At 42.9% G+C, this 26,000-nt stretch overlaps 1 protein-coding gene across 1 annotated transcript in view; it reads left to right on the forward strand.

Annotated features, from left to right (window-relative positions):
• Positions 1-26,000, forward strand: part of NPSR1 (neuropeptide S receptor 1) — a 200,287-nt gene that overhangs the window by 58,463 nt on the left and 115,824 nt on the right. The window contains exon 2 of the mRNA XM_075271208.1: positions 5,919-6,060. Within this exon, the coding sequence (XP_075127309.1) occupies positions 5,919-6,060 (142 nt within the window). The remainder of the gene's footprint in view (positions 1-5,918; positions 6,061-26,000) is intronic.

The following is a 26,000-nucleotide window of genomic DNA, read 5'->3' on the forward strand; positions in this document are numbered from 1 at the left end:
AATTTGAAAAAAAAACTTTGGTTGTGCCATTTTCTTATGGATTTTGTTTGTATCAAAAATCCAAAACTGTGAAAAACAAAAAATATATTTAAGTCACAATATTCTGACACCTGTAAAGTTTTCATCTTTCCATGTATGGAGCTTTGTAGGTTGTGTTTTTGTGAGCCAAATTGTACTTTTTACTTTTACCATTTTGTGTGTTGTCTGACGCTTCGATTATTATGGTCAAACTTTTTTGGAGGGAATGCAAAATGATGGGGAATAAAATCACTATTTTGCGTAAATATTTTTACGTGTAGATATGGGGAAAGATTGTTGATTCAAAATTTTATAATTTTTTTTATTATACATGCATTTAGTCCACACAGGGAACTTGAGCCCTATTGGGTCTGATTATCCATATAATATACATCAATAGACAGCCTTTAAAAGAAGTATAGTGAAGGTCAGAGAGATTTCAGTAGGCTCGTAGCTGTTTTAGAGATGAATCGCTGTCCTCATATCTTACTCTGTGGAACAGCGATCTAGAAGAAGATGGCAGTGCTCATTTACTGCTGGTGATTAGATGCTTTGATCACATTTGATAGCGGCACCAGGAGGGTTAATTCCTAAAAACAGAGAGGACTCTGCTCAGCTGCCGAGCAGGCACCAAAAGTAAAAACAATTAAAAGGTTTTCTAGGCTAAAGATATCAAATTGTTGAAGGTTCAAAAACTGGCATGCTCAGAAGCAGACAGCTCTCTTGTGTAGTGCCTGAACTGCTGAATTGAGTTGCTACAAGTGCCATAACCCAGATGGAGGGAACCGGAAAATGGGAGTAGTAGCGGCGGATGAGATGCCACCAGCTAGGCCAAGCACACTCAACTATGCACCCCAGCCCCACTCCTGGGCTGGACACTGCTGAGAGGGAACCTGCACTACTACCTGATGGTGGTGGTAGTAGATTCTCCCGGGGAGCTTCCATTTGGAGAGGGGACCTCTCTACTCTGAGCAGGTGTGATGGTATTTGGAAGGGCCCTGATGTTAAAACAGGAACTACTCAGGCAGCCACTAGTGCAGTGAAACAGTGTAACGCTTTACTTCAGCAGCTGTAGAAGGTACAACAAGCAGCTTCCCGAATGTGGGGTATTAGTCTCTCAGTGTACAACTTTGTACAGTCATGGCCAAAAGTTTTGAGAATGACACAAATATTATATTTTCACATGATCTTCTGCCCTCTGGTTATTATGTGTGTTTGTCAGATGTTTTTATCACATACAGAAATATAATTGCAATCATATTATGAGTAACAAAAGCTTATATTGACAGTTAGAATGAGTTAATGCAGCAAATCAATATTTGCAGTGTTGACCATTCTTCTTCAGGACCTCTGCAATTCTCCCTGGCATGCTCTCAATCAACTTCTGGACCAAATCCTGACTGATAGAAGTCCATTCTTGCACAATCAATGCTTGCATTTTGTCAGAATTTGTAGGTTTTTGTTTGTCCACCCATCTCTTGATGATTGACCACAAGTTCTCAATGGGATTAAGATCTGGGGAGTTTCCAGGCCATGGACCCACAATCTCTATGTCTTGTTCCCTGAGCCATTTAGTTATCACCTTTGCTTTATGGCAAGGTGCTCCATCATGCGGGAAAAGGCATTGTTGATTGCCAAACTGCTCTTGGACGGTTGGAAGAAGTTGATCTTGGAGGACATTCTGGTACCATTCTTTATTCATGGCTGTGTTTTTAGGCAAGACTGTGAGAGAGCCGATTCCCTTGGCTGAGAAACAACCCCACACATGAATGGTTTCAGGATGCTTTACAGTTGGCATGAGACAAGACTGGTGGTAGCGCTTACCTCGTCTTCTCCGAATAAGCTGTTTTCCAGATGTCCCAAACAATCGAAAAGGGGATTCATCAGAGAAAATGACTTTACCCCAGTCCTCAGCAGTCCACTTCCTGTACCTTTTGCAGAAAATCAATCTGTCTCTGATGTTTTTTCTGGAGAGAAGTGGCTTCTTCGCTGCCCTCCTTGAGACCAGGCCTTGCTCCAAGAGTCTCCGCCTCACAGTGCGTGCAGATGCACTCACACCTGCCTGCTGCCATTCCTGAGCAAGCTCTGCACTGCTGGTAGCCCGATCCCGCAGCTGAAACACTTTTAAGAGACGGTTCTGGCGCTTGCTGGTCTTCTGGAGTATATGCAAATTGCCATTAGAAAAACTGAAGCAGTAGACTTTGTAAAAATTAATATTTGTATCATTCTCAAAACTTTTGGCCATGACTGTACAGCCTTGACCTTAGGAGGGTTCCCAGGGGTGATAAAGGCTGATAAGGCTGACTTCTCTCCAACTACAACTCCTCTTATATGTTGTCCCCATCTATGGATACTGAGGACTGTAGTGCAGGGTAGACCTGACAGGGATCTGTTACCTTTTGCTAAGGTCCAGAGTTAACTCATCTGTCAGCATACTCTACTGCTTCTCCTGGAACAGAGTCCAAGGTTCTTACAGCAAAAACTTCCTTTCTCAGGGGTGTCTCTGGATGAGCCTTGGGAAGTATTCTCTCCTCCTAGAGGCTGTATGGATGGTCACTGAATTCCAGTCTCAGGCTTGCACCTCTGCCCACTACACCCCACACTACACAGGAACTGACTGAATTGAACTGAATGGTCGTCCGGGAGACAAAAGTCTTCTTAAGCCAGGGCTTTACCAATGTTAAATTTTGAACACTGGGGAAACCACAGGGGAAAAACAACAAGGGATAGCTGCAAAACAATACATACAATACATAGAACATAGAGGACGACACATAATAACACAACCTAGGGGCACTAAACATAAGCACTTAAAGCAGTAGCACTCTGGGATGCTGCACAAGTGAATGGGTTTTGAACTGCAGTAACATGTTCTGGTCACAACACAGGGAACAGAGCCATCTGTTTCCTTCTCCATTCTCTGTGAATAAGGGCTAGTTCACACGTGAACAAAGGGGCGGATTTTGACAGCGGATTTCGCTTCAAGATCCGCCCCTTTACGCGGCTTCCACCCCCGGCAGCTCCCTCCTATGTCGGCCCATTCATTTCAGGCGGGTTTTGACAAGAGAGACACGCGGCTCACCGCATCTCTTTCCGTGTCAAAACCCGCGCGGGCAGTTCACGTGTGAACTGACCCTAAGCCCCTCAGAACAGCTGACTGGTGTTAGTGTTGATACCCTATTCCTGGGTTAAGTCATAAGGTCATAAGTATTTTTAGCCCTTTTAAGGCTGGGACCCCACATGATGTAAATGGAGCAGGTCCGCCAAGGAAATGCCACAAAAAAACCCCACAGCATTTTACAGTTGCCGCAAAGTTTCTAGCAAATCCCATCCACACATTGCGGAAAAATACAAGCAAGCGGACATGCTGTTGCAGTTTTGGAAATCGCAGTATGTCAATTATACTTACGGAAATGTCAGCAGTTTTCCTGTAGGAATAATTGAAGCAAAAAAGCCACTGTGGAAAAACCACATGAGTAAAAAAAAAAAAACAGTGATCCACCTGGACTCCACCCACTCAACTTCCCAAAAGGGAACCTGTCCAAAATGAGACTTACATACAGAAGAGCAGCGATGCCCATTTTTTCAGAATCACACCACTAAAGGCAAAACGAGGTCTTTCACTCACTGATCAGCGCCAGATGAAAGAGGCCCATAATAGGAGTGTCTTGCGCCACAGATTCTGGAATACACAGTAAATTCATGCATAATGTCCATGTGAATATACTACTGGAACTTTTTAATTTTCTTCAGTCACCCTGGACTTTGTAGGGGATATTCCACTATCCCATTTTTGTGATAATAATTTGCTTTATTGAAGTCTGGATAAAATAAAAACTTAGGTTTTATCCACAAATGCAGTAAACATGCAGTTCCGACTGAATCCTAACAAATATAATCATGCAGGCATATACTTTACAGGTTTCATAGATAAACTGAGCGATCTCATGCATCAAGGAAATATCATTCGAAGAGTGTAACTCATTTTAATTCATTTTGGCTGGACTTTACTTTCTATATTTAACTAAGTGACCAATCATGCTTCTCTATCTAGCTTTCTGATGGATGATTCTAGCTTTGGAGAATACCAGGAGAACATTACTTGTCTGGCTGCAATTTGCCAACTGCAAAGTTTGGTTATGGAGGGCTAAGGCTTTGGGGTTGATCATTATGGAATGTCTTAGGCCTATTTACCCTTCCAGCATGACTGTACTCTTGCACACAAACATAGTCCACAAAGGTTGGGTTGGGTGAATTTGATGTGGAAAAACTTGACTAGCCCAAAAAGACCCTTTAGTTTCAACCCCACCAAGCATGTTTGGTATGAACTCGCTTTGAGACAGTTCCTCTTAACCACCATCAGCATCTGACCTCACAAATACTGTTGAATAGACAAAATTTAAACATACACACCATATTTAGAATGCCATTAAATGCCATTATTACAAGTACAATTTTTTGATATTGGATTTTAACAGTGACCTAGCTAGAAATGACTTTCATTTTGTTGGACTTTTATGAAACTTTAATGTAACTGTGACCTACAGTCTGATTCATAGTCAGAGACCTGCTAAAGTAATATACTACTTATATTTATAATAGCCCATCTCTGTGACATTATGGGATTGTTCAGTTCATATGGTTTAATAGGGATATACACATAACAAAGAAGTACTCATCCCCAGGCATCCGTTTCCACTGGCAGTAGCCCCATTGGTTTGTGTACAGGTCCCTTGCTGTTTGTATGAGGGGACTGACAAATGACAGGCCTTAGCGGTCACCTCTTCACAAATGGCATATGACAGCAATCATGAGCTGTTTGTGAAGATGTCATGGAACGTTAATGGTGATGTTAGCCGGGGAACTTGTATTGTGACCAATGGATTCTAGAAAATCCCATGCTCACTTTGTGGTAAAATACACGGTGCAGAAACGCGGCGATTTCCAAAACCGCAGCATTTCAATCCCTATAGATATAAGTGAAGCAGAAAGAAACCTCTGCAAACGTTCTGTGCAAAGCCATAAGGGAAGAACCGCAATGCATTGTTGCCACAGCTTTTTTCTGCAGCGCTTTTTTGTTGTGGGATGGCACATGGGTCCTTAGTCTTAGGCTAAGGCCTCAAGAAGCAGGTTATAGCAAAAAAATGCTATGGGAAAAACCACGGCTGAAACACATCACAGTTTTTCCCGCACCACTTTTCACAGAAAGTCTGCAGAAGCTTTCTCTGTGGACTTTCTGCATCAATTATACCTATAGAGAAATCACAGGTTTCTGCAGGTATTATTAACATTTCCAAAATTGCAATGGTTATGGTAATCGCAGCATTTCTGCTGCACGTATTCTTCTGCAATGTGTGGATGGGATTCACTAGAATCCCATTCATTTTGCAGGAACTGTAAAACAGCGGTTTTTGCCCCAACTGTGGCATGTACACCACGTTGGGCTCCCAGCCAAAGGCAAGGGATTTGCATTGCAGAAAAGCTGTTTTTGTTGCATTTTTATGAGCCAAACCCAGGAGTGGCTACAAAGTGAATGTAAAACATAAAGGAAGCACTTGTAATTCTTCCTTCTGCTCAATCGACTGCTATGGCTCAAGAAGCCGCAGCAAAATCTACAAAGAAAAAAGCAGCTTTTCCAGATGCCCCAGCCGTAAGCAGACATATACCATATTATATGACCAGATGTTGTAGAATGCTTTTTAAATCCATTGCAGTGTCTATTGTTTACAATGTTTGAAAATAGGTGACATTGTGACATCAGATTTATATAGTATTTTTGGACATAACAATTCTGTAATTATTAGGACAATTTGTTAACCGTTTGTATATTTTTATTTTAATCACTGTACTACTTCACTAAGTAAATGTGATTTTTTTTTTTTTTTTTTTTTTTTTTTTAGACAGAACAGCTGATTACACTTTGGATTCTCTTTGTCATTATCATGGTTGGAAATTCAATAGTCTTGTACCTAACATGCAAAGAGAAGATACGAAAGAGAAAGTCTCGCATGACATTTTTTGTTACACAACTTGCAATTACAGGTAAAAAAAACAAGATCTTTAAAAAGCCACATAAAATACTGCATGGCTGATATAAATTGCATTGTCTGGATTACTAAATGGATGTTATGATCAGTCCAAGTATGTAGATATATTCATTTTATAGCCTTCAAAAATAATATTCCTTTGGGAGATAAAATGTAATTTTCATTTCATACTAATGAATTTGAGTACATCTAGTACAGAATTTACTTATGCAGAGGCATATTACTTGCCCAGAAAGTTTTTTATAAACTCATTAAAGCTGAGGCACAATATTGTGGAAAATCTGCTTTTTTCTGTTGCAGATTTTGCTGCGTTTTTTTTCTAGTAATACTGAGTAGTGGCTACAAAGGAAATCGGAAATATAATGAAAGAACTTATAATTCTCCCTTCTGCTCAATCCACTCCTGGCTTTGACTGAAAAAAAAAAAAACGCTGAAAAATTCTATTCACGTAGGACCACCAGGGATCAGGAATATGAAAATGACACATACCTATCACAAAATAAGGTGTCCCACTTAAAACATAGGAAAAAAATTTAATCTAAAAATATTAGCTTGCATTGGGTCACTTGTTCCTTTCCCTTTGCTCATGAAGCAACAGGGGACCCAACTGACTGCCAAAAAAGAAATGGCATTGGGCTACATCTATCAAGCTACTTTTTAAGCCTTTGTGGGAGTAAATTGCTCCACTTTGTGGCATTTTATGCCCTGCAGTCTATTTATAAAGCATTTATGCCTATTTTTCTAGATGTTGTGCTGCTCTTACCACGTTTGCTTTTTTTTTTTTTTAATGTAGATTGTGAGCCCCACATAGAGCTCTCAATGTACATTTTTCCCTATCATTATGTCTTTTTTGGAATATGGGATGGAAATCCATGCAAACACAGGGAGAACATACAAACTCCTTGCAGATGTTTTTTTGCCCTTGGCGGGATTTGAACACCAGGACTCCAGCAGTGCAAGGCTGCAGTGCTAACCACTGAGCCACCGTGTGGCCTCTCCACATTTGCTTTTTGTCAGCAAAAAATTCAGTCTATATCATAAATAGACACCACAGTAAAACTAGTTTACAAAAAGGTGCCCCTGTTAAAAATATGACCATATGATAAATTACTCCTATGAAATTTGGAAAGTAAACTTAAGCTTCATACATTGCTTTTGATTAGAGATGAGCGAACACTAAAATGTCCGAGGTTCGAAATCCGATTCGAACAGCCGCACACTGTTCGACTGTTCGAACGGATTTCGAACCCCATTATAGTCTATGGGGGGAAATGCTCGTTTCAGGGGTACGCAAAATTCGATAAAATTATACTTACCGAGTCCACAAGTGACAGTCAGGCTGGATTCTTCTTGAAGTCTTCTCCCGGCGCAGCGCCCCCGCGGCGTCTTCCGGCTGGAATTCACTCTGCCTAGGCATCGGTGCCTAGGCAGAGCTGACTGCGCATGCGCGGTTGGCTCTGCCCGGCTCGACGCCTGAGCAGAGCCGACTGCGCATGCGAGGGCATGCCCGCACAGGCGCAGTCGGCTCTGCCTAGGCCGGATGCCTAGGCAGAGTGAATTCCAGCCGGAAGACGCCATGGGGTCGCTGCACGGAGAAGACTTCTAAAGGTAAGAGAAGAACCAGCGTTGATTGGCAGAATGTATAGCATCCTGCCAATCAACGCTGGTTCTGCATCAAACCTTAAACTTCGAACAGCTAGTAGTGTTCGATCAAGTACGAGTATTTCGAATACCGTAGTATTCGATCAAACACCTACTCGATCGAACATTACTTGCTCATCTCTACTTTTCATTAAACACATGCACCAAGGAAGTTCCTGCAGCATACATTAGACTATCAATTTGCGTACGGGATTACGAGTCTTTCTGGGGAAGATTGAGAGAAGGAGGGAAGCTGGGCCATTGTTCAGTTCCAGGCTGTTGACAGTTTTAAGGATTCTGCAGATGTCAGTCCAAAATGGGTGAAGGAGAGGCCATTTCCACCATATGTGTAGCATGGTTCGCCTTTCAGAGTTACATCTCCAGCATCTATCCGGGGTGTCAGAAAGATTTCATGCAGAAAGCAGAGACTCTGTACCAATCAGATAGGATGTTGTAGTTGTGCTTTCCAAGAAATCAAGTACTTATAGCAGAGTTGAATTGCTGAATGCCACAGATCTGGAAGAAAAGCGTACCCTTGATCCCTCTCCCAATTCACAGTATATGCTGTCAAAGAGTTGTCTTTGAAGACTGTAAGTGATATAATAGGGAAATGAAGTGGGGTGTCATGGACTGTGATGTACAGAGGTATTCAAAGGGGAAGAGGTTTTGTGTTTTATTCTGAGAAAGGTGTATAGGTAGTGTGAAGGATCTCCCCTCACCAAAGCCACTTTGGCACACCTGTGATCACAGCTCAAGAAAGAGAGAGAGTTGAGCTCCATCAAAGTCAATAAACCCTGTTTTCCCTGGATTTCATCATAATTTCCTCCTTTAGTGTATAGTATACAAGGTTTACATGGGTCTGAACTGAAGGTTCTGAGGCCACAATGTGCACAATCAAGTTCAATATGAGTTTTCACTGGATGTCCAAAGAGGGTATTGAAGATGCCCATGAAAGTGTTTGTTGCAGCGATTCTGGTTCTCAATGTCGTCAACATGTGATATTGAACACAATTGGTCATGGAAGATTGTCGCAGACATTGTATAGAACCTGAGACTGAGGATTGGAACTGTTCCAGTTCATCTACATGCTGTTGTAGGGTTTCTTTCTTAATAAATATTTCTTTCTTATGGTAGAGTTGGAAGGGACCTCAAGGGCCATCGGGTCCAACCCCCTGCGAGTGCAGGTTTTCCTAAATCATCCCAGCTATATGTGCGACCACCCTGGGAGAACCGTGCAGGAGGCTGGACTGTCACGGTGACCTTATAGGCACCAGAACTCCCAGGAGAGGTGCACAGGGAAATAGGCAGAGTCAGTTAGATGTGACGCCAGTTGGAGTATTGAGACACCCGCTGGTCCCTGGGCTGAGATGGTGATGTGGGTGCCAGTGCTCTACTCCAACAAAGAGCATTTGCCCAGGGCTTAGCTACAGGGAAGGCAATGTCCAGGCCAGGATCAGTAGAAGTGCTCACTGCTTTATTGTAACAGGCATCTGCTGGTCACTTGTCCTGTAGCAGTGAGCTGTGGCACAGGGGCTTGTAGCTGGCTGACCCCTTCCCATGTATTAGCAGAGAGTCTAAGATGTCTGCAGATCCAGCTTCTGGTATACTGCAGGGGCTCAGTTACCTTGTAGAGGTCGGTGCAGGCTGCCAGGGTTATAGCTCTGCTCAGCCTGATGTAATTCCTGTCCTCTTACTGATAGTGATGGGGGCGCTGTCACACAGCTTCTCTGTCCTGCTGTTGCTGTGGCAATCCTCACAACACAGTGTCTGAAACACAAGATGGCCACTGCCACCCTTCTCCTTGCTTCTCCTTCCCTGGTTGCTTACAGAATACTACTTCCTGTCCCTGCTATGACTATTTCCTGTTCCAGCTACAGATCCACTCACTATAGTGTGTGTTGCTATGGAGACCACAGCTCACTAGGACAAGTGAAACCAGAGAACAATAGCTTAACAACATTACACAAATGAATACAGAATAAACATGACAACACATACAAACAATCATAACATGTAAGGCACTTATATGGCCAAATAACCATTAGGAACTCCTGTGAGGGGGTTACATATGTTTATCCAGATTCCGCTTGAAGATTTCCATTGATGGAGCGCCCACCACCTCCCGTGGCAGCCTATTCCACTCTCTCACTACCCTCACTGTCAGAAAGTTTTTCCTAATGTCTAATCTGTATCTCTTTCCCTTTAGTTTCATCCCATTGCTTCTTGTACTTCCTTGTGCTAATGAGAATAGGGTAGATCCCTCTGCACTGTGACTACCTTTCAGATATTTGTAGACTGCTATTAAATCTCCCCTCAGCCTTCTCTTCTGCAAACTAAACAATCCCAGTTCTTTTAGCCGCTCCTCATAGGACATGGTTTGCAGACCTTCCACCATTTTGGTTGCTCTTCTCTGGACTTGCTCCAATATATCGATGTCTTTCTGGAATTGAGGCGCCCAGAACTGTAAACAGTATTCCAGGTGTGGTCTGACCAGGGAAGAGTACAGCGGAATAATGACCTCTCTTGATCTAGATTCAATGCTTGTCTTAATACATCCCAGAATTTTATTAGCCTTTTTTGCAGCAGCACCACACTGTTGGCTCATGTTGAATTTGTGATCTACTATTATGCCCAAGTCCTTTTCCCCTATGCTATCACTTAGTTCTATTCCTCCCATACTATATATGTTTTTTACATTTCTGTTACCCAGATGTAGAACTTTGCATTTGTCCCTGTTAAATACCATTTTGTTCGCCTCAGCCCATTGTTCCAGTGTGTCTAAGTCCTTTTGAATACACTCTCTCTCCTCTCTAGTGTTGGCTATTCCTCCTATCTTCGTATCATCTGCAAATTTTATGAGTTCCCCAATAATTCCATCGTCCAGATCATTTATAAAGATATTAAAAAGTACTGGGCCCAGAACAGAGCCCTGCGGCACCCCGCTTTTGACTTTCTTCCAGTTCGATGTGTAGCCATTTAGTATTACTCGTTGTGCCCGATCATTAAGCCAGTTGTGAATCCACCTAACTGATTTTTTGTCAAAGCCATACTTAATCATTTTTTCAATAAGAAGATTATGTGATACTTTATCAAATGCCTTACTGAAGTCAAGATATACTATGTCCACGGCATTCCCTTGGTCCAACCATTCAGTGATTTTGTTGTAGAAGGAAATCAGGTGAGTCTGACAAGATTTATTGGTCATAAAGCCGTGCTGGCTCTGGTTAATTAATGCCTTCCCATCCAGGTACCGAAGTAAATGTTCCTTGACAATTTGCTCAAAGATTTTTCCTGCTATCGAGGTCAGACTTACCGGCCTGTAATTTCCTGGATCGTCCCTTTTCCCCTTTTTGTAGATGGGGACAACATTTGCCCTTTTCCAATTTAAAGGGACCACTCCTGTTTCCCATGACTTACCAAAGATTATAGCAAGGGGTTCTGTTATTTCCTCTGCTATCTCTTTCAGGACTCTAGGGTGTAAATCATCTGGTCCTGGGGACTTGGTTTCCTGTAACTTGGCTAAGTGCTCTCTTACCAGACCTTCGCTTATAGTCAGCTTGGAGTCCTCCTTCCCCTCATCTCCATCACCATTAATGTCGATATTTCCATTAGTTTCTTGGGAGAAGACGGATACAAAATATGAATTTAGTAGCTCCACCTGCTGTTCCACCATGTTAACTGTTTCTCCTTTGTCATTCTTCAGGACTCCAATGGTCTCCTTCACTTTTCTTTTGCTTTTAACATATCCCCAAAATCCTTTTACCTTACTCTTTGCCTCTTTTGCAAGCTTCAATTCGTGTTCAGCCTTAGCTCCTTTGATGCTTGTCTTGCAGAGTCTGCAGACTGCTGTGTACTCTTCCTTAGTTATAGTTCCCATCTTCCACTTTTTGTATGTTTCCTTTTTCCTTTTTAGCAGGTTATGTAATTTTTTGGTCATCCATCCTGATATTTTTAGGTGCTTCCCATTTTTCTTCCTTCTAGGTATTGTTAGTTCCTGTGCTTTAATGATTTCCCTACGGAAGATTTCCCACCCTTCATGTGCATTTTTGTGCTTAAGAATTTTGCACCATGGAATTCTGCTAACCCTTGCCTTTAGGCTCTTGAAGTCTACCCTGCTAAAGTCGAGCCTTGAAGTCTGTGTCTTCTCAGGTCTTCTTCTTCTTGCAACCCCAAACTCAAGTATAGCATGATCGCTGAATCCCAGTGTCCCTGCTACCCGTAGTCCCTTAACCATGTGCTCTTTGTTGGTTAGGACTAGGTCCAAAATGGATGTTCCTCTCGTGTTTTCTTCTACTAGCTGGGCAATGAAGTTGTCTGCTAGAGAGGATAAAAATTTGATGGAGCCTTTACTCTTGGCTGTATGGGTTTCCCAATGAATGTCAGGGTAATTGAAGTCTCCCATGATCACTATTTCATGTTTCTTTGAGAGCGTGGTCATTTGCTGTGAAAAAATCTCATCCATGTCTTCTGTCTGTCCTGGTGGTCTGTAATAAACGCCTAGTATGATGTCCTTATCATTGTTTTTCCCTTGAATTACTACCCAAATAATTTCCAGTAGATTATCATTCTGTAAAACTGTAATTTCTGTGGAGATGTGTTCTTTTTTAACATACAATGCAACTCCACCCCCTCTTTTATTAGTTCTATTCTTTTTGAATAAGTTGTATCCTTCCATCTGTATGTTCCAATCATGCATGTCGTTCCACCAGGTTTCTGTGATGCCGATGACGTCATAGTTTTCCTTGTGTATCATCAGCTCTAGTTCTCCTTGTTTGTTTCCCATGCTTTGTGCGTTTGTGTAAAAACATTTCAGATTGTGCTCTGTTGTATCCTTTATCGTAATTTCCTTCTGAGTATCTTGTCTTGGGTCCTCTTTACCACAACTAGTAACCTTGTTTAGTATGTCTTTTAGCTGCATGTTCTTGTCTTTCTTTTTTCTTCCCATCCCCTCTTCTTCTAGTTTAAAGCCCTTCTGATGAGTGTGGCAAGTCTTCTGGCAAATATGTTTTTCCCAGGTTTTGTGAGATGTATCCCGTCTCTAGCAAGGAGTCCATCGTAGAGGTAATTCACGCCATGGTCCAAAAATCCAAATCCTTGCTCTCGGCACCACCGTCGAAGCCAGGTGTTTACCTCTAGTATTCTATTCCATCTCCTGATGCCATGACCATCAACTGGGAGGATTGATGAGAATACTACCTGCGCATCCAGTTCCTTCACTGTCTTCCCCAAATTTTCAAAGTCTTTATAGATAGTTGGTAAATCATTTTTTGCCGTGTCGTTTGTACCCACATGTATCAGTAGGAATGGGTAGTTGTCCTTGGAGCTGAGGAGGCTTGGTATCCTATCGGCCACATCCTTGATTTTTGCTCCTGGGAGGCAGCATACTTCTCGTGCGGTTAAGTCTGGCCTGCAGACAGCTGCCTCTGTGCCTCTTAGCAGTGAGTCACCCATAACCACTACTCTTCTTTTCTTCCTTGCAACACCATTTCTTGTTGCTCCTGATTGTCTCTGGGTGACTTTTGTTTCTTCTTTTGCTGATAGGTTATTTTTGTCATTTTCATCCGCCTGCATGAGAGTTTCATATCGGTTACTTAGCTGTGTGAGTGGTGATGGCCTTGTGATCCATTTGCATCTCTTGGTCACATGTGTCCAGTTTTCTGCCTCTGTAAGTTCTCTCAAGTATTCTTCCCTTACTGTATTCGGGGGACTTGCATCAGTCTCTGCAACTGTAGGCTCTCTAGCACTTTCATCCCCTACTGTGTTCTGGAGGCTTGCTTCAGCTTCATCAATGAAGACCTCACTTTCTTTGATGCTTCTCAACGTCACTATTCTTTCTTCCAACCTCTGCACTTTTTCTTCTAAAAGGGCCACTAGTTTACATTTCATACAGGTGAAGTTGGCTTTATGGTCCGGCAGATCTGTAAACATATAGCAAGTGTTGCAGCTCACCATGTGGGTTTTCTCCTCTTCCATCTTGCTCAATAAATTTGGATGAATGATCTTGTATATGTTTTTTTTTTGTTTTTTTCCTCGTCTGATGCCGGCTACGAAGTGTAGAAATTCAGATGAGCTTCCAATCCCAGGTTTTGCGATGTCCTCTAACCAGCGAGACCCAGCAATTCCCAGCAATCGATGAGATTAAGGCGACTCTTCTCCTCTTCCCAGCATGCACCAGAAATATTCAGATGAGCTTCCAATCCCAGGGTTGTTATATCAGACTTTAATATCTGAAGGTCTTGGTGCTTTTTGAGATCAGAGGCCACGTCATCGATGTCCCTCTTGCTGGGGAGCAGTACTAGCAGGGATCTCAGCTCAAGATAACTTTTAAAGGTGTGTACCGCTTCTTTGGGTGGCGTTAACTGTGCTGTGATAGGAGATGGCATGTGTGAGTTATGGAGGGAAAGAGCACATTGAACTCCGCAGTATGTTGGTGGCAGATCAGAGTCCTTTGTAGACGAGGATCCAGATATGTCAGGTAGCTGGTGCTGACCAAAACTGTTTATCAATACTGTAAGTACTGTATTTAGATTTGCAAATACTGTACTGCACTGTAATAGGGCAAATTTACTAACCCTCTAATATTTAGCCAATGTAATCTAAAGCGTATAGTGATGTTAATATTTATTAAAGCGATTTTTGTTGGATGATAAATTTGGTGCCTCTTAAGCCATTTTTGTCTAAGTTTGTATCACCTTTTTGGTTTATTTAATTTGTACTATGGACATAACTAGCAAAGACTGGGCCCCATAGCAAACTTTTGACTTGGGCCCCTATGGCATTGTGCCCCTTTTCCTAGCCTCCGCACAGTAAAATGCCCCATTTACTCACTCTGTAATGTTCCAACGTGACCTCCAGACAGTATAATATCCCATAATGGCCCCTCCTTACAGTGTAATGTCACATAGCGGACCCTTCACATACCCTACGGTGTTCGCTGAAAATATTGCAAAAATTTTGGGTTTGGCAGAAATTCTGAAAAGCCCCCAGAATGTAATAATAGCAGTATGTGTGTACTCTTACCATGGGCTCATGGCCTTACTGCGGCCGTGCAGGATGCATGGGGTGCCCTGGAGGGCAGAAGGAGAAACAAAGATGGCCATATAAAGTAAACATGTTCTGATTCAAGATATATAATTATCTTGGCAAAAAAAAAACTACTTATGATGAAGGGTCATGGTCTTATGCAATAGTAACACTAGAAGTAACAGATGTTACGTAACATGTCCAGCTTTATGCATAATATCACATTAGGATTTCTCAATTTAGTTTAAGGACACCAAAGGCTCAGATGTTTTTTGATTTTGTAGAATCTGTACTTCTGAATGTTCTTTCCTTCACTCAATTATATTAGATGAATGCTTAATCGGATATGCATTTAATACTATGCTTACCACAGTTGTTATTTTAGCATAATGGCTAATGGCTTTATGTACTCAGTCTCTCAGATCTTAAAGTTTAGATTTCAGGTTCTTCCTGCAATAAGATATTCCATTGTGCAATGGCATGTGGCAAGGGTGATAGATTTCTAGGTCTTAGCTATAGTGGAGCTATAGCTACTTTTTATTTTAATAAAAATAGAGCTACCTTTAGCATCATGAAATGGTGTATGCAATAATGTTTATAATAGACTGAAATACTTGTTCCCAGAATAGGTGGATTACACTACAGTTACACTATATATGTAAAAGTGCTCCCATTCCTTTATATCACCCCCAGCACGCTATATTAGAGGATTGCAGCTACTGTATATTATAGATAGTTTATATGGTGTGTAGTACTATCTACAAAGCAGTTTTCTGGTGATCTCTAAGTGATTGACACAACTAGAGGTTTTTGCACTCAAGTTCAAGACTGAATACTATTGACCTTCATCAAAGTGACAATTTAATTCTTTTCCCCACTTAAGGCATCATCTCTGGAATTCTTGGAATAATATTGGTTTGATATTACTTTGTCGTAGAAATGTTACTATAACAGTACATTACTTGTGTAACCATAACCGTGTACTCACTCTCCTTACAATGTAATTATTATTTATTCTATATTATTGTTCTTTTTTTATTAATTCTGAGTTGATTAAGAAAATTCAGAAAATAAAGGTACAGACAGTCAATAGAAACAGCTTATAAACCGTGACAGTGTGAGTCCAGCATGGCATATAGTACCAAGTGGTAATGAGATCAATAATTTTTCAAATAAAGGTATGGTGAATTTTAGTACACAAAGGGGTGGGGGCGCGAATGGGAAGGGACCATTTGGACAGCAATTTAGAATGGTTCTCTTGGAGGCACACAAGGAGATATGCCAGAAGAGTGTGATAAGATATGCTTGACTTCAGGGTTAGTGAGTGTAATATTCAACTCCTTTTCCCAGCTGAAGGTATAGAAATGACGACCATGTTGGTCTGACAAAGGTTTTCAGTAGGTTGGAAGTGAACCTGGAGGAAGCAGACTTGGCAACAATCACTTGTTCAAAATCAGAAAAGGGTCTATTCCAGCAGAAACAAGTAGAGAATAAGGTTGAACAGTTCTCATAATGGGCTGCATGCAAAAATGTGACACCTTTAGGAGGGCATCTCAATTGAATCATTGAGAAGAATGGTAAGGTTGGCCCATCAAAACGTTTTGCCAAAGTAATTGGTAGTAGAGGATCTCAAACGTCTCTGAAGAAATATTGAAGATTCGTAAAGGCATGAAGGATCAATCCCGCAGACACAAGGAGGAAAAAGGAACTAGTGTAGGCCGAAACAACTTCCATATCTCAAAAACAAACCATAACAGTTGTAGTCCTGAGTAGCCAACCACGGAGGAGTAAGTGGGCATCCACAGATCTCTCAAGAGGGTGGGGCCATAGGCAGCAAAAACAAAATGATGTAAGACACTGCATTTCAGAGGAGCAACTAATTCCAGCCAAAGTTGTATTTGAATAGCTTCAGGAGAAGGAAAGTAACCATATTAAGGCAAGTCAGCAGATATCAATACTAGATAGAACCTCCAATAATCAAAAAATAAAGCTATACAAGGATGTGGCATAGCCGCAGGTTCAGCGGGTAAGACTTTGACCGCCAGAGATGCCATGGGGGAGAATAACTGAAATTTAACATTAGTCTAATGTTGCTGTAAGTACTCAGAGTTGTTCATCCAGATAGGTAAGGTTGGCCCATCAAAACGTTTTGCCAAAGTAGTTGGTAGTAGAGGATCTCAAACATCTGCAAGTTAGTAACTAGGGACCAAGCCAGTAAAAAAGGAAGAAACGGGAGACAGTTGTATCAGCAGTCAATGAGCCAAGTGGGCTTCTGGAGGGCTCATTTCATTTTAGGAGACTTAAAGTGCGACTGGGGCCTCCAGGCCTCCAAGTGTGGCAAGGATGGCATTGGTTCCAAACCAGAAGTAGTGAGCCACAAAGGTATCTCAACAGGAGTAACATCAAGTAAGTCCCATATAGCCCCCAGGTCCCTTTAGGTATGAATCGTAACGCGCTGGCCATTTATGGGCAAAGGACAATCCGAATGGGTAGAGACAGGCAAAGGGCAGGTTCTTCTCCCTCAAAATTTCTAGTAAGGGCTTGAGCAGCCTCCTCTTAGCGAGGGTGGAAGGGGCAAGGTCCTGGTTAAAACTGGGGAATCTTCCCTTTAGGTAACGGATTCTTGTCATTTTCTGCAGCAAGAATAGAAGTCATATCATTAAAAGAGAGCAGGACACACACAATATCTCTCGCCTGTCTCAGTTTGAGCCTCAGGGCTTTATGGATACATTCAATAACCACAGTCTTTGCCAGGTCCGGCCCTAGAAGGTTAAGAAAGATCTCACCTGTAATAACCTGTAAGGTGTCTGGTGCCTATGACTTGGAGAGACATTTTTATACAAATGTTCCGTCTGTGGCTTCTAATCTCCAGGTCCTCCATGGGCAAGTGAGCTCTGTCTATGTGAGCTATGTGTTGCTCCGTCAGAGCTGCAAGGGCTGAGGAAAACATAGTAATGTCCAAACACGCAGTCTCCTCAGCATCTATTCTGTGGCTCAGTAAGTTCATTCTTAATTTCCACAAGTTGGTAGAGGACTGGTTCATATCCTGGATCATGGCCTTTTTCAAGAATTTTTTTGATATAGGAGTGGGACTATTAAAGGATTATCTTATCTTATACTTGTTCCTGGTAATCCTCATCTGTACAGCTCTCACCTCCAAGATCACAGCGTCTTTAGTACCTACACTCTCCGGTGCCATTCTAAGAAGGAAGCATGAGAATGAGGGCTATGTTTTTGAAGGAACCGCTGCAAATCTATTTGTTGCTTTGATTTTTTCATAGTGCAGAGGATATATATCCCCATCTCTGTCCTTCTTCACCTACACCATTTGTGCTGTGTGGCATCTGAGCTAGGTGTTCTGTAAGCCCTGCTGTGACGGAGCTGACAGCAAATCTTTTTTTGTAACTACTTTTATGAAAGAAAAAATCTAAATGTTCAAACTATTCTCATAATAGATATGGCACCATGTATAATCTTTGCCTTGGGGTTAATTTTACTTAACTATAGATAGGAGGTATGTGACAACTGTCTGTGCATTTTGTGCGTCAGGAAAAAAAATATTGGTGTACAGAGGTAGCAAAGTTTAACTTGACACTTAGCACTGGTTAATCATTAAAAAATTTAACTAAAGTCCCACTTTTCTGACTTATTATTATTATTACTATTATTATTATTACTATTACTATTATTAATAATAATAATAATAATAATAATAATAATAATACCATTCCTGACATCTTCAGGGATTTAGACATAATAACACTAAATATATCATGCCAGAAATATTTAAAACCTCGCATGACATCACAAAACAGAGTCGCTGTTGCTGTGAGTCAATAGCTGACACAAATGTCACCAAGAGGATACACAACAGACAGTGGAAAGATGTATAGTCCAATAGAAGTCAACGATGGGACCAAATAGAAGCAAAACAGCAGTATGCACAGTGTACAAATAGGCACAATGCTCTTCATACTGTGTATACCAACAGAAAATTTTAATGGAAAATACTGCAATGTAAGTTGCTGGAATAGATATAAAGGAATGAGGTAAGTAAATTACATATATCATAGTGAAAAACAGAAGTAAGTAGGTGACATATAAGAAGAAATTAAATAACAAATGGCAATACAGAGCTCAAGAATGAGAGAGCAAACACAAATATAGTTAAATAAATATATATATATATATATATATATATATATATATATATATATATATATATATACTAGCTGGTACCCGCGACTTCGTCTGCGGTGATTGTAGAAGTGGGTATATACAGGTGTGGGTAAGGTTTTCGTACTGTGTATAAGGTATGGGATATGTAATGTAAGTTTGTATCTTGTTTTTTCTGTAATTCAGAGAATACATGAGACTTTTGTGTTGCAGTTACTTTGTATTTGAGCTGCTATATATATGGTGTTGTGAGAAACTTTACATAATGACTTTGGGACAGAAGTATTTGAAGTTAACCCTTTCCCGCCGATGGCATTTTTTGATTTTCGTTTTTGACTCCCCTCCTTCTAAACCCCATAACTTTTTTATTTCTCCGCTCCCAGAGCCATATGAGGTCTTAATTTTTGCGGGACAATTTTTTCTTCATGATGCCACCATTAATTATTCTATATAATGTACTGGGAAGCAGGGAAAAAATTCAAAATGGGGTGGATTTCAAGAAAAAATGCATTTCTGCGACTTTCTTACGGGCTTTGGTTTTACGGCGTTCACTGTACAACCAAAATGACATTTCCCCTGTATTATTTGTTTCGTTACGATTATATGGTTTTAATTACATTTTGACCCCTTAAAAACAAATCCAAAACTGTTAAAAAATTTTTTTTTGAAAAGTCGCCATATTCCGACAGCCGTAACTTTTTTATACGTGCATGTACGGGGATGTATATGGCGTCTTTTTTTGCGGGACTGGGTGTACTTTGTAGTTCTACCATTTTCGGGAAATGTTATTGCTTTGATCACTTTTTATTCAAATTTTTATCAGAATCAAAAGAGTGAAAAAACGGCGGTTTGGCACTTTTGACCATTTTTCCCGCTACAGCGTTTACCGAACAGGAAAAATATTTGTATAGCTTTGTAGAGCGGGCGATTTTGGACGCGGGGATACCTAACATGTATGTGTTTCACAGTTTTTAACTACTTTTATATGTGTTCTAGGGAAAGGGGGGTGATTTGAATTTTTAATACTTTTTTTTGTTTTTAATATTTTTTTACTTTTTTTTAAACTTTTTTTTTTGCATTTATTAGACCGCCTAGGGGTATTGACATGGGTGGGCGGTGTCGCGGATTGTCAGAGCGGTGGGGGTTGGCAAACATGGCTGCTCTGGAGCGTTAAAGAGAACCTCCTGGAGTATCGGTAAGGTGAGGGGCAAAGTGGTAAAGTCTATGTATATGTGATTGTGTGGGGTTAGGGGTGAGGCTGTAGAGGGCAATATGAATTTTGTGGCTTGCTATGGTCCAAAGTGTGTGAGATTGCAGAGATGGTGGTGTGAGTTTGGGGTTTGTGGGAGTCCTGGGAAAAACGTATGTGCGCTATTGTGACGAAAAGTAGCCTATTGCGCAATGGGGTGTATTAACTATGTTTGTGGAAAATTTCAGCCAAATCGGTGGAGCGGTTTTTGCATGATTGACTAACAAACATCCGAACACACAAACCCACAAACATCCAAACTCACAAACTTTCACATTTATAATATTATTATTGTTTATTTATATAGCACCATTAATTCCATGGTGCTTTACATTTGGGGGTTACATACAATTCACAAAATATACAGGTACATATCATACTAACAGTGATCGGCTGGCACAGTGGGGTAGAGGGCCCTGCCCGCGAGGGCTTACAATCTATGAGGGAAGGGGGTAGAGACAGAAGGAGAGGGGGAGACTGTACAGATGGCGGTGCGGTGATAGTGTTATTGGAGGTTGTAGGCCTTCCTGAATAGGTGAGTCTTCAGGGCCTTCTTGAATCCTGTGATTGTGGGGGTCAGTCTTATGTGTCGTGGTAAGGAGTTCCAGAGTATGGGGGATGCACGGGAGAAGTCTTGGAGACGGTTGTGTGAGGAGCGGATGAGGGCAGAGCGGAGTAGGAGGTCGTTGGAGGATCTGAGGTTACGTGTGGGCAGGTAGCGGGAGATGAGGTCAGAGATATATGGAGGGGACAGGTTGTGGATGGCTTTGTATGTTAGCGTTAGTAGCTTGAACTCAATTCGCTGGGCTATGGGTAACCAGTGGAGGGACTGGCAGAGGGGAGCAGCCGATGAAGATCGGGGGGTGAGGTGGATTAAGCGAGCAGCACAGTTTAAGGTGGACTGGAGGGGGGCGAGGGTGTTTGCCGGGAGTCCATGCAGAAGGGTGCTGCAGTAGTCTAAGCGGGAGATTATGAGGGCCTGGACGAGCATCTTGGTAGTTTCTGGGGTGAGGAAGGAGCGGATTCGGTGGATGTTCTTGAGCTGGAGGCGACAAGAGGTGTTGAGGGTTTGAATATGTGGTTTGAAGGATAGGTCAGAGTCCAGGGTAACCCCAAGGCATCGGGCCTGTGGGACAGGGGTAAGTGGGGTTCCATTAACTTTGATAGATGGGTCAGGTGGAGGGGCCATACAGGATGGGCTGAAGATGATAAACTCTGTTTTCTCCATGTTGAGTGTGAGAAAGCGGGAGGAGAGGAAGGAGGCTACGGCCGCTAGACAATCTGGAACTCTGGCCAGCAGGGAGGTAATGTCTGGTCCAGAGATGTTATATTATAGGATAGATATATTAATAGGATATATATATATATATATATATATATATATATATATATATATATATATATATATATACATTATTTGACTGTGTTTGATTTGATAACAATACTTGAATCGCAACCACAATACATTGTATGACAAGAATAAAAATATGCATCTCAAAATTGAAATTGCAACACCAAGAAAGAAAAGACTTGGAAACACAGGATTGTAGATATGTTAATGATATGCAAATGAAAAAACAAATCATTAAAACATCCCAATCTACTCAGTTTTGAGTATGAGCCCCACACACAGAAATATGCACACTTAGATGCTTTGGCAGAGTATCAGTGAGGTTATTAATTGTTACCTGAAGAATATTATGCCATGTTGAATGCATTTGGGCACTCAAATCAGACTTAAGACTAGTCCTGAACTATCATTAGGTTCAAGATAAAAGCAGGAACTCATGGCTGAAGATGATAGACCTCCATTGTAGCCTCCAGTATATGTGTATAGATCCACACTATCAATTGGGGTTGCCATGGTAGACAGGAGGCTGTGCCATGACCTCTTGACTGCCTATGCATCGTTCCAAAAGGAACTACTATGCAATGTCCTGCAGTATATTGCACAGGGTATGTAAAAAGTAAAAAACAAAACAAAAACACACAAACATAGTCAAAACACAAAAAAATAAACAAATAATAAAAGGTTATAACCACCACCACCACCACCACCACCAGGGCCTCCATCAGGAATTTTGGGGGCCCATACAGCCTAAATGTCTGCCCCCCCACCTTATTTTGCATCATACCAATTATGTATTACATTTCCCTTTATTTAGCAGCATTACAAGGCTTAAAGGGGTATTCCCACCTCACATACTCAGCAGTCTTCACTCTTGTAAAATCTTCTTTCTTCCTGTTTTCTTGCATCATTTGGTGGGCGGGGTTTCACAGGCAACCTGCCGTTTAGCTCCGCCCCCAAATTCGCGTGTAGCTCCACCCACCCATTTTGGACTATGAAGTACAGGCAGCAGCAACTCCATTCTGTGTTACATACAGAGACTGCCTGTCTCTGCCATAATGAACTCAACTGAATTAGCTAGCCTGATAGCTGGGAGAACAGAAGAAATGAAAGCAGCTCCTCTCCTCTATCTGAGTGCAGGAAGCTAGGTCACGTGGTGTAGACACAGGAATAGCTAGATACACAGGCTGGCTCCCTGCACTTAGCCCCTCCTCCCTCCCCCCCTGAGAGCAGCAGATACATCATTTGACTCAGGAGCAGCTAGGTCAGGGCTGTGGCCACAAAGAATTGAATAAAGTAAGATAGTGGATAAACACAGCAGTTTTGCTGAAGCAATGTATTTAGGAAAAGTCTTACATCCACATTAACAAGCCGTATAGATAGGATCCTTGTGATGGGACAACCCCTTTAATCAGATTCTATTTGCAGGTAAAATCTGCTACGTGTGAAAGCGCCTATAGAGAGCCAACACCATTTATAAGAGCCCTCCTAATAAATCCTCAGGGCTTTTTCACGTTGCGTTTTTGGCCTCCCTTGCCGGGATACGTTGGTAACCAGTCAGAATCAGCTGTCAACTTATCCCTGCACGAAGAACTGGCCATTAAAAAAAAAGGGGGGCCTGCAGTTCTCCATGCAGGGATAAGGGGGGAGCTGATTGTGACTGGTTACCAACGTATCCTGGCAAGGGAGGCCAAAAACGCAACGTGAATACTCCTTTAAAGTTAAAGTCCCACCCCCAAACAGGCTGCTATGCTAGTAGCATACCTCCCAACCGTCCCGATTTCCGTGGGACAGTCACGATTTGGGTGACATGTCCCGCGGTCCCGGTTGGAGGGAGGTATGTCCCAATTTCAACTAAGATCTGCGTCCAGAGGACGCAGATCTGAGCTGAACACATTTGCGGCTGAAGCAAGGAGCTGACACAGGTCAGCTCCTCGCTTCGCCGCTGCGCGCCTCTCTCCCTGACACATATTCGGCTGAAGCGAGGAGCTGACCTGTGACACATATGCGGCTGAAGCGAGGAGCTGACAGCCTCGCTTCAGCCACATATGTGTCAGCGAGACCAGCGGCGAAGCGAGGAGCTGACACAGGTCAGCTCCTCGCTTCAGCCGCATATGTGTCAGCGAGAGAGGCGCGCAGAGAGCGGTGAGGGAGCGGAGGAAAAGGTAAGTTTAATGTGGAGGTGGAACGTGAAACTGGGGGCAGATGAAGCAGAGGACGCATGACACTGGGCAGAGATGGAGAGGACGGCATGACACTGGGGGCAGAGATGGGGGGGACATGAATTTGGGGGCAGAGATGGAGGGGACATGAATCTGGGGGCAGAGATGGAAGGGAGACATGAATCTGGGGGCAGAGATGGGGGACATGAATCTGGGGGCAGAGATGGAAGGGGGACATGAATCTGGGGGCAGAGATGGAAGGGGGACATGAATCTGCGGCAGAGATGGAGGGGACATGAATCTGGGGGCAGAGATGGAGGGGGGACATGAAACTGGGGGCAGATGAAGGGTGTATATGAAACTGGGGGAGAGATAGAGGGGGGACATATAATTTACGGGTGACTGTAGGAGGATTATACTGTGTGCTGGCACATGAAAAATTAACGAGCGGGCGGAGTCAACACAAAAGTGGGCGGGGCTAAATTTTCCATGCCGCACTACGCGCGTCGCACATTTTGTCCCTCTTTCAGTTCTTCAAAAGTTGGGAGGTATGTAGTAGCATAGCCTACATCATTATTATTCTCCAGCTAAAAACTTATATATTATATATTATTGCCCCAGTTCCCTCTCCGCAGTGCTACACACCTGATGTCCCAACAATTCCCCCCCCGTCCACCCTCTAACATCTTTCCATTGCCCCCTGTACCCATACCTCCCAACTTTTGAAGAACCAAAAGAGGGACAAAATGTGCGCCGCGGGAAATTTAGCCCCACCCACTGTTATGTTGACTCCGCCCACTCATTAATTTTTCATGTGCCCGCACACTGTATAATCCTAATCCTCCTACAGTCACCCGTAAATTATATGTCCCCCCTCCGTCTCTCCCCCAGCTTCATATACACCCTTCATCTGCCCCCAGATTCATGTCCCCTCCATCTCTGCCCCCAGATTCATGTCCCCCCATCTCTGCCCCCAGATTCATGTCCCCTCCATGTCTGCCCACAGATTCATGTCCCCACATCTCTTCCCCCAGATTCATGTCCCTCCATCTCTGCCCCCAGATTCATGTCCCCCCATCTCTGCCCCTAGATTAATGTCCCCTCCATCTCTGCCCCCAGATTCATGTCCCCCCATCTCTGCCCCCAGATTCATGTCCCCTCCATCTCTGCCCCCAGATTCATGTCTCCTCCATCTCTGCCCCCAGATTCATGTCCCCTTCATTTCTGCCCACAGATTCATGTCCCCACATCTCTGCCCCCAGATTCATGTCCCCTCCATCTCTGCTCCCAGATTCATGTCCCTACATCTCTGCCCCAAGTGTCATGCCGTCCTCTCCATCTCTGCCCCCAGATTCATGTCCCTCCATCTCTGCCCCCAGTGTCATGCCGTCCTCTCCTTCATCTGCCCCCAGTTTCACGTTCCACATTAGACTTACCTTCTCCTTCGTTCCCCCGCTGCTCTCTGCGTGCCTCTCTCTCTTACTGGCGCACAGTTGTAGACGCGATGTGACGTCATCACATCGCATCTACACTACCGGGTAGCCGGCGGCAGCGGCGAAGCGAGGAGCTGACCTGTGTCAGCTCCTCGCTTCAGCCGCATATGTGTCAGCGAGAGAGGCCGCAGCAGCGAAGCAAGGAGCTGACACATATGCGGCTGAAGCGAGGAGCTGACACAGGTCAGCTCCTCGCTTCACCGCTGCCGCCGGCTACCCGGCAGTGTAGACGCGATGTCAGTGAGAGATGTGGCAGCGGCGAAGCGAGGAGCTGACACAGGTCAGCTCCTCGCTTCAGCCACATATGTGTCAGCGACAGAGGCGCGCAGCGGCGAAGCGAGGAGCTGACCTGTGTCAGCTCCTTGCTTCAGCCGTGTATGTGTTCAACTGAGATCTGCGTTCTCTGGACGCAGATCTGAGTTGAAACAAACAGGACATATAATGACTGCTGCCGGCGCCAGGGGGCCCGGGCCCCCCCCACATTTTTAAATTTGGCCGGGCTCCTGACGCCAGTAGCAGTAGGACTGGCCTATCGGTGGCCCTGACCACCACCACCTTTATACTTAAAAAATATATCATTCAAGCAAAAAAAAAACAAACGTTTAAGGTATCCCCACATGCATATAAGTCCCCACTATCCAAAAATAGCATTGATTTTCTGCAATTCTACCGCAATGTGCAGATTAAAGAATTTTGGTTACTTTTCTTTCCCAAAATAATAACAATAAAATCAGTTACACATAAAAAAGTCAGTCATACATACCAAACATTGGTACCAATAAAAATTACAATTTGTCCTGCAAATAAAGAGCCCTGACATATCTCTGTCGACAGTACAGTAAA

Source organism: Leptodactylus fuscus, chromosome 4, assembly GCF_031893055.1.
Source record: "Leptodactylus fuscus isolate aLepFus1 chromosome 4, aLepFus1.hap2, whole genome shotgun sequence".
NCBI classification, from domain to species: Eukaryota; Metazoa; Chordata; class Amphibia; order Anura; family Leptodactylidae; genus Leptodactylus; species Leptodactylus fuscus.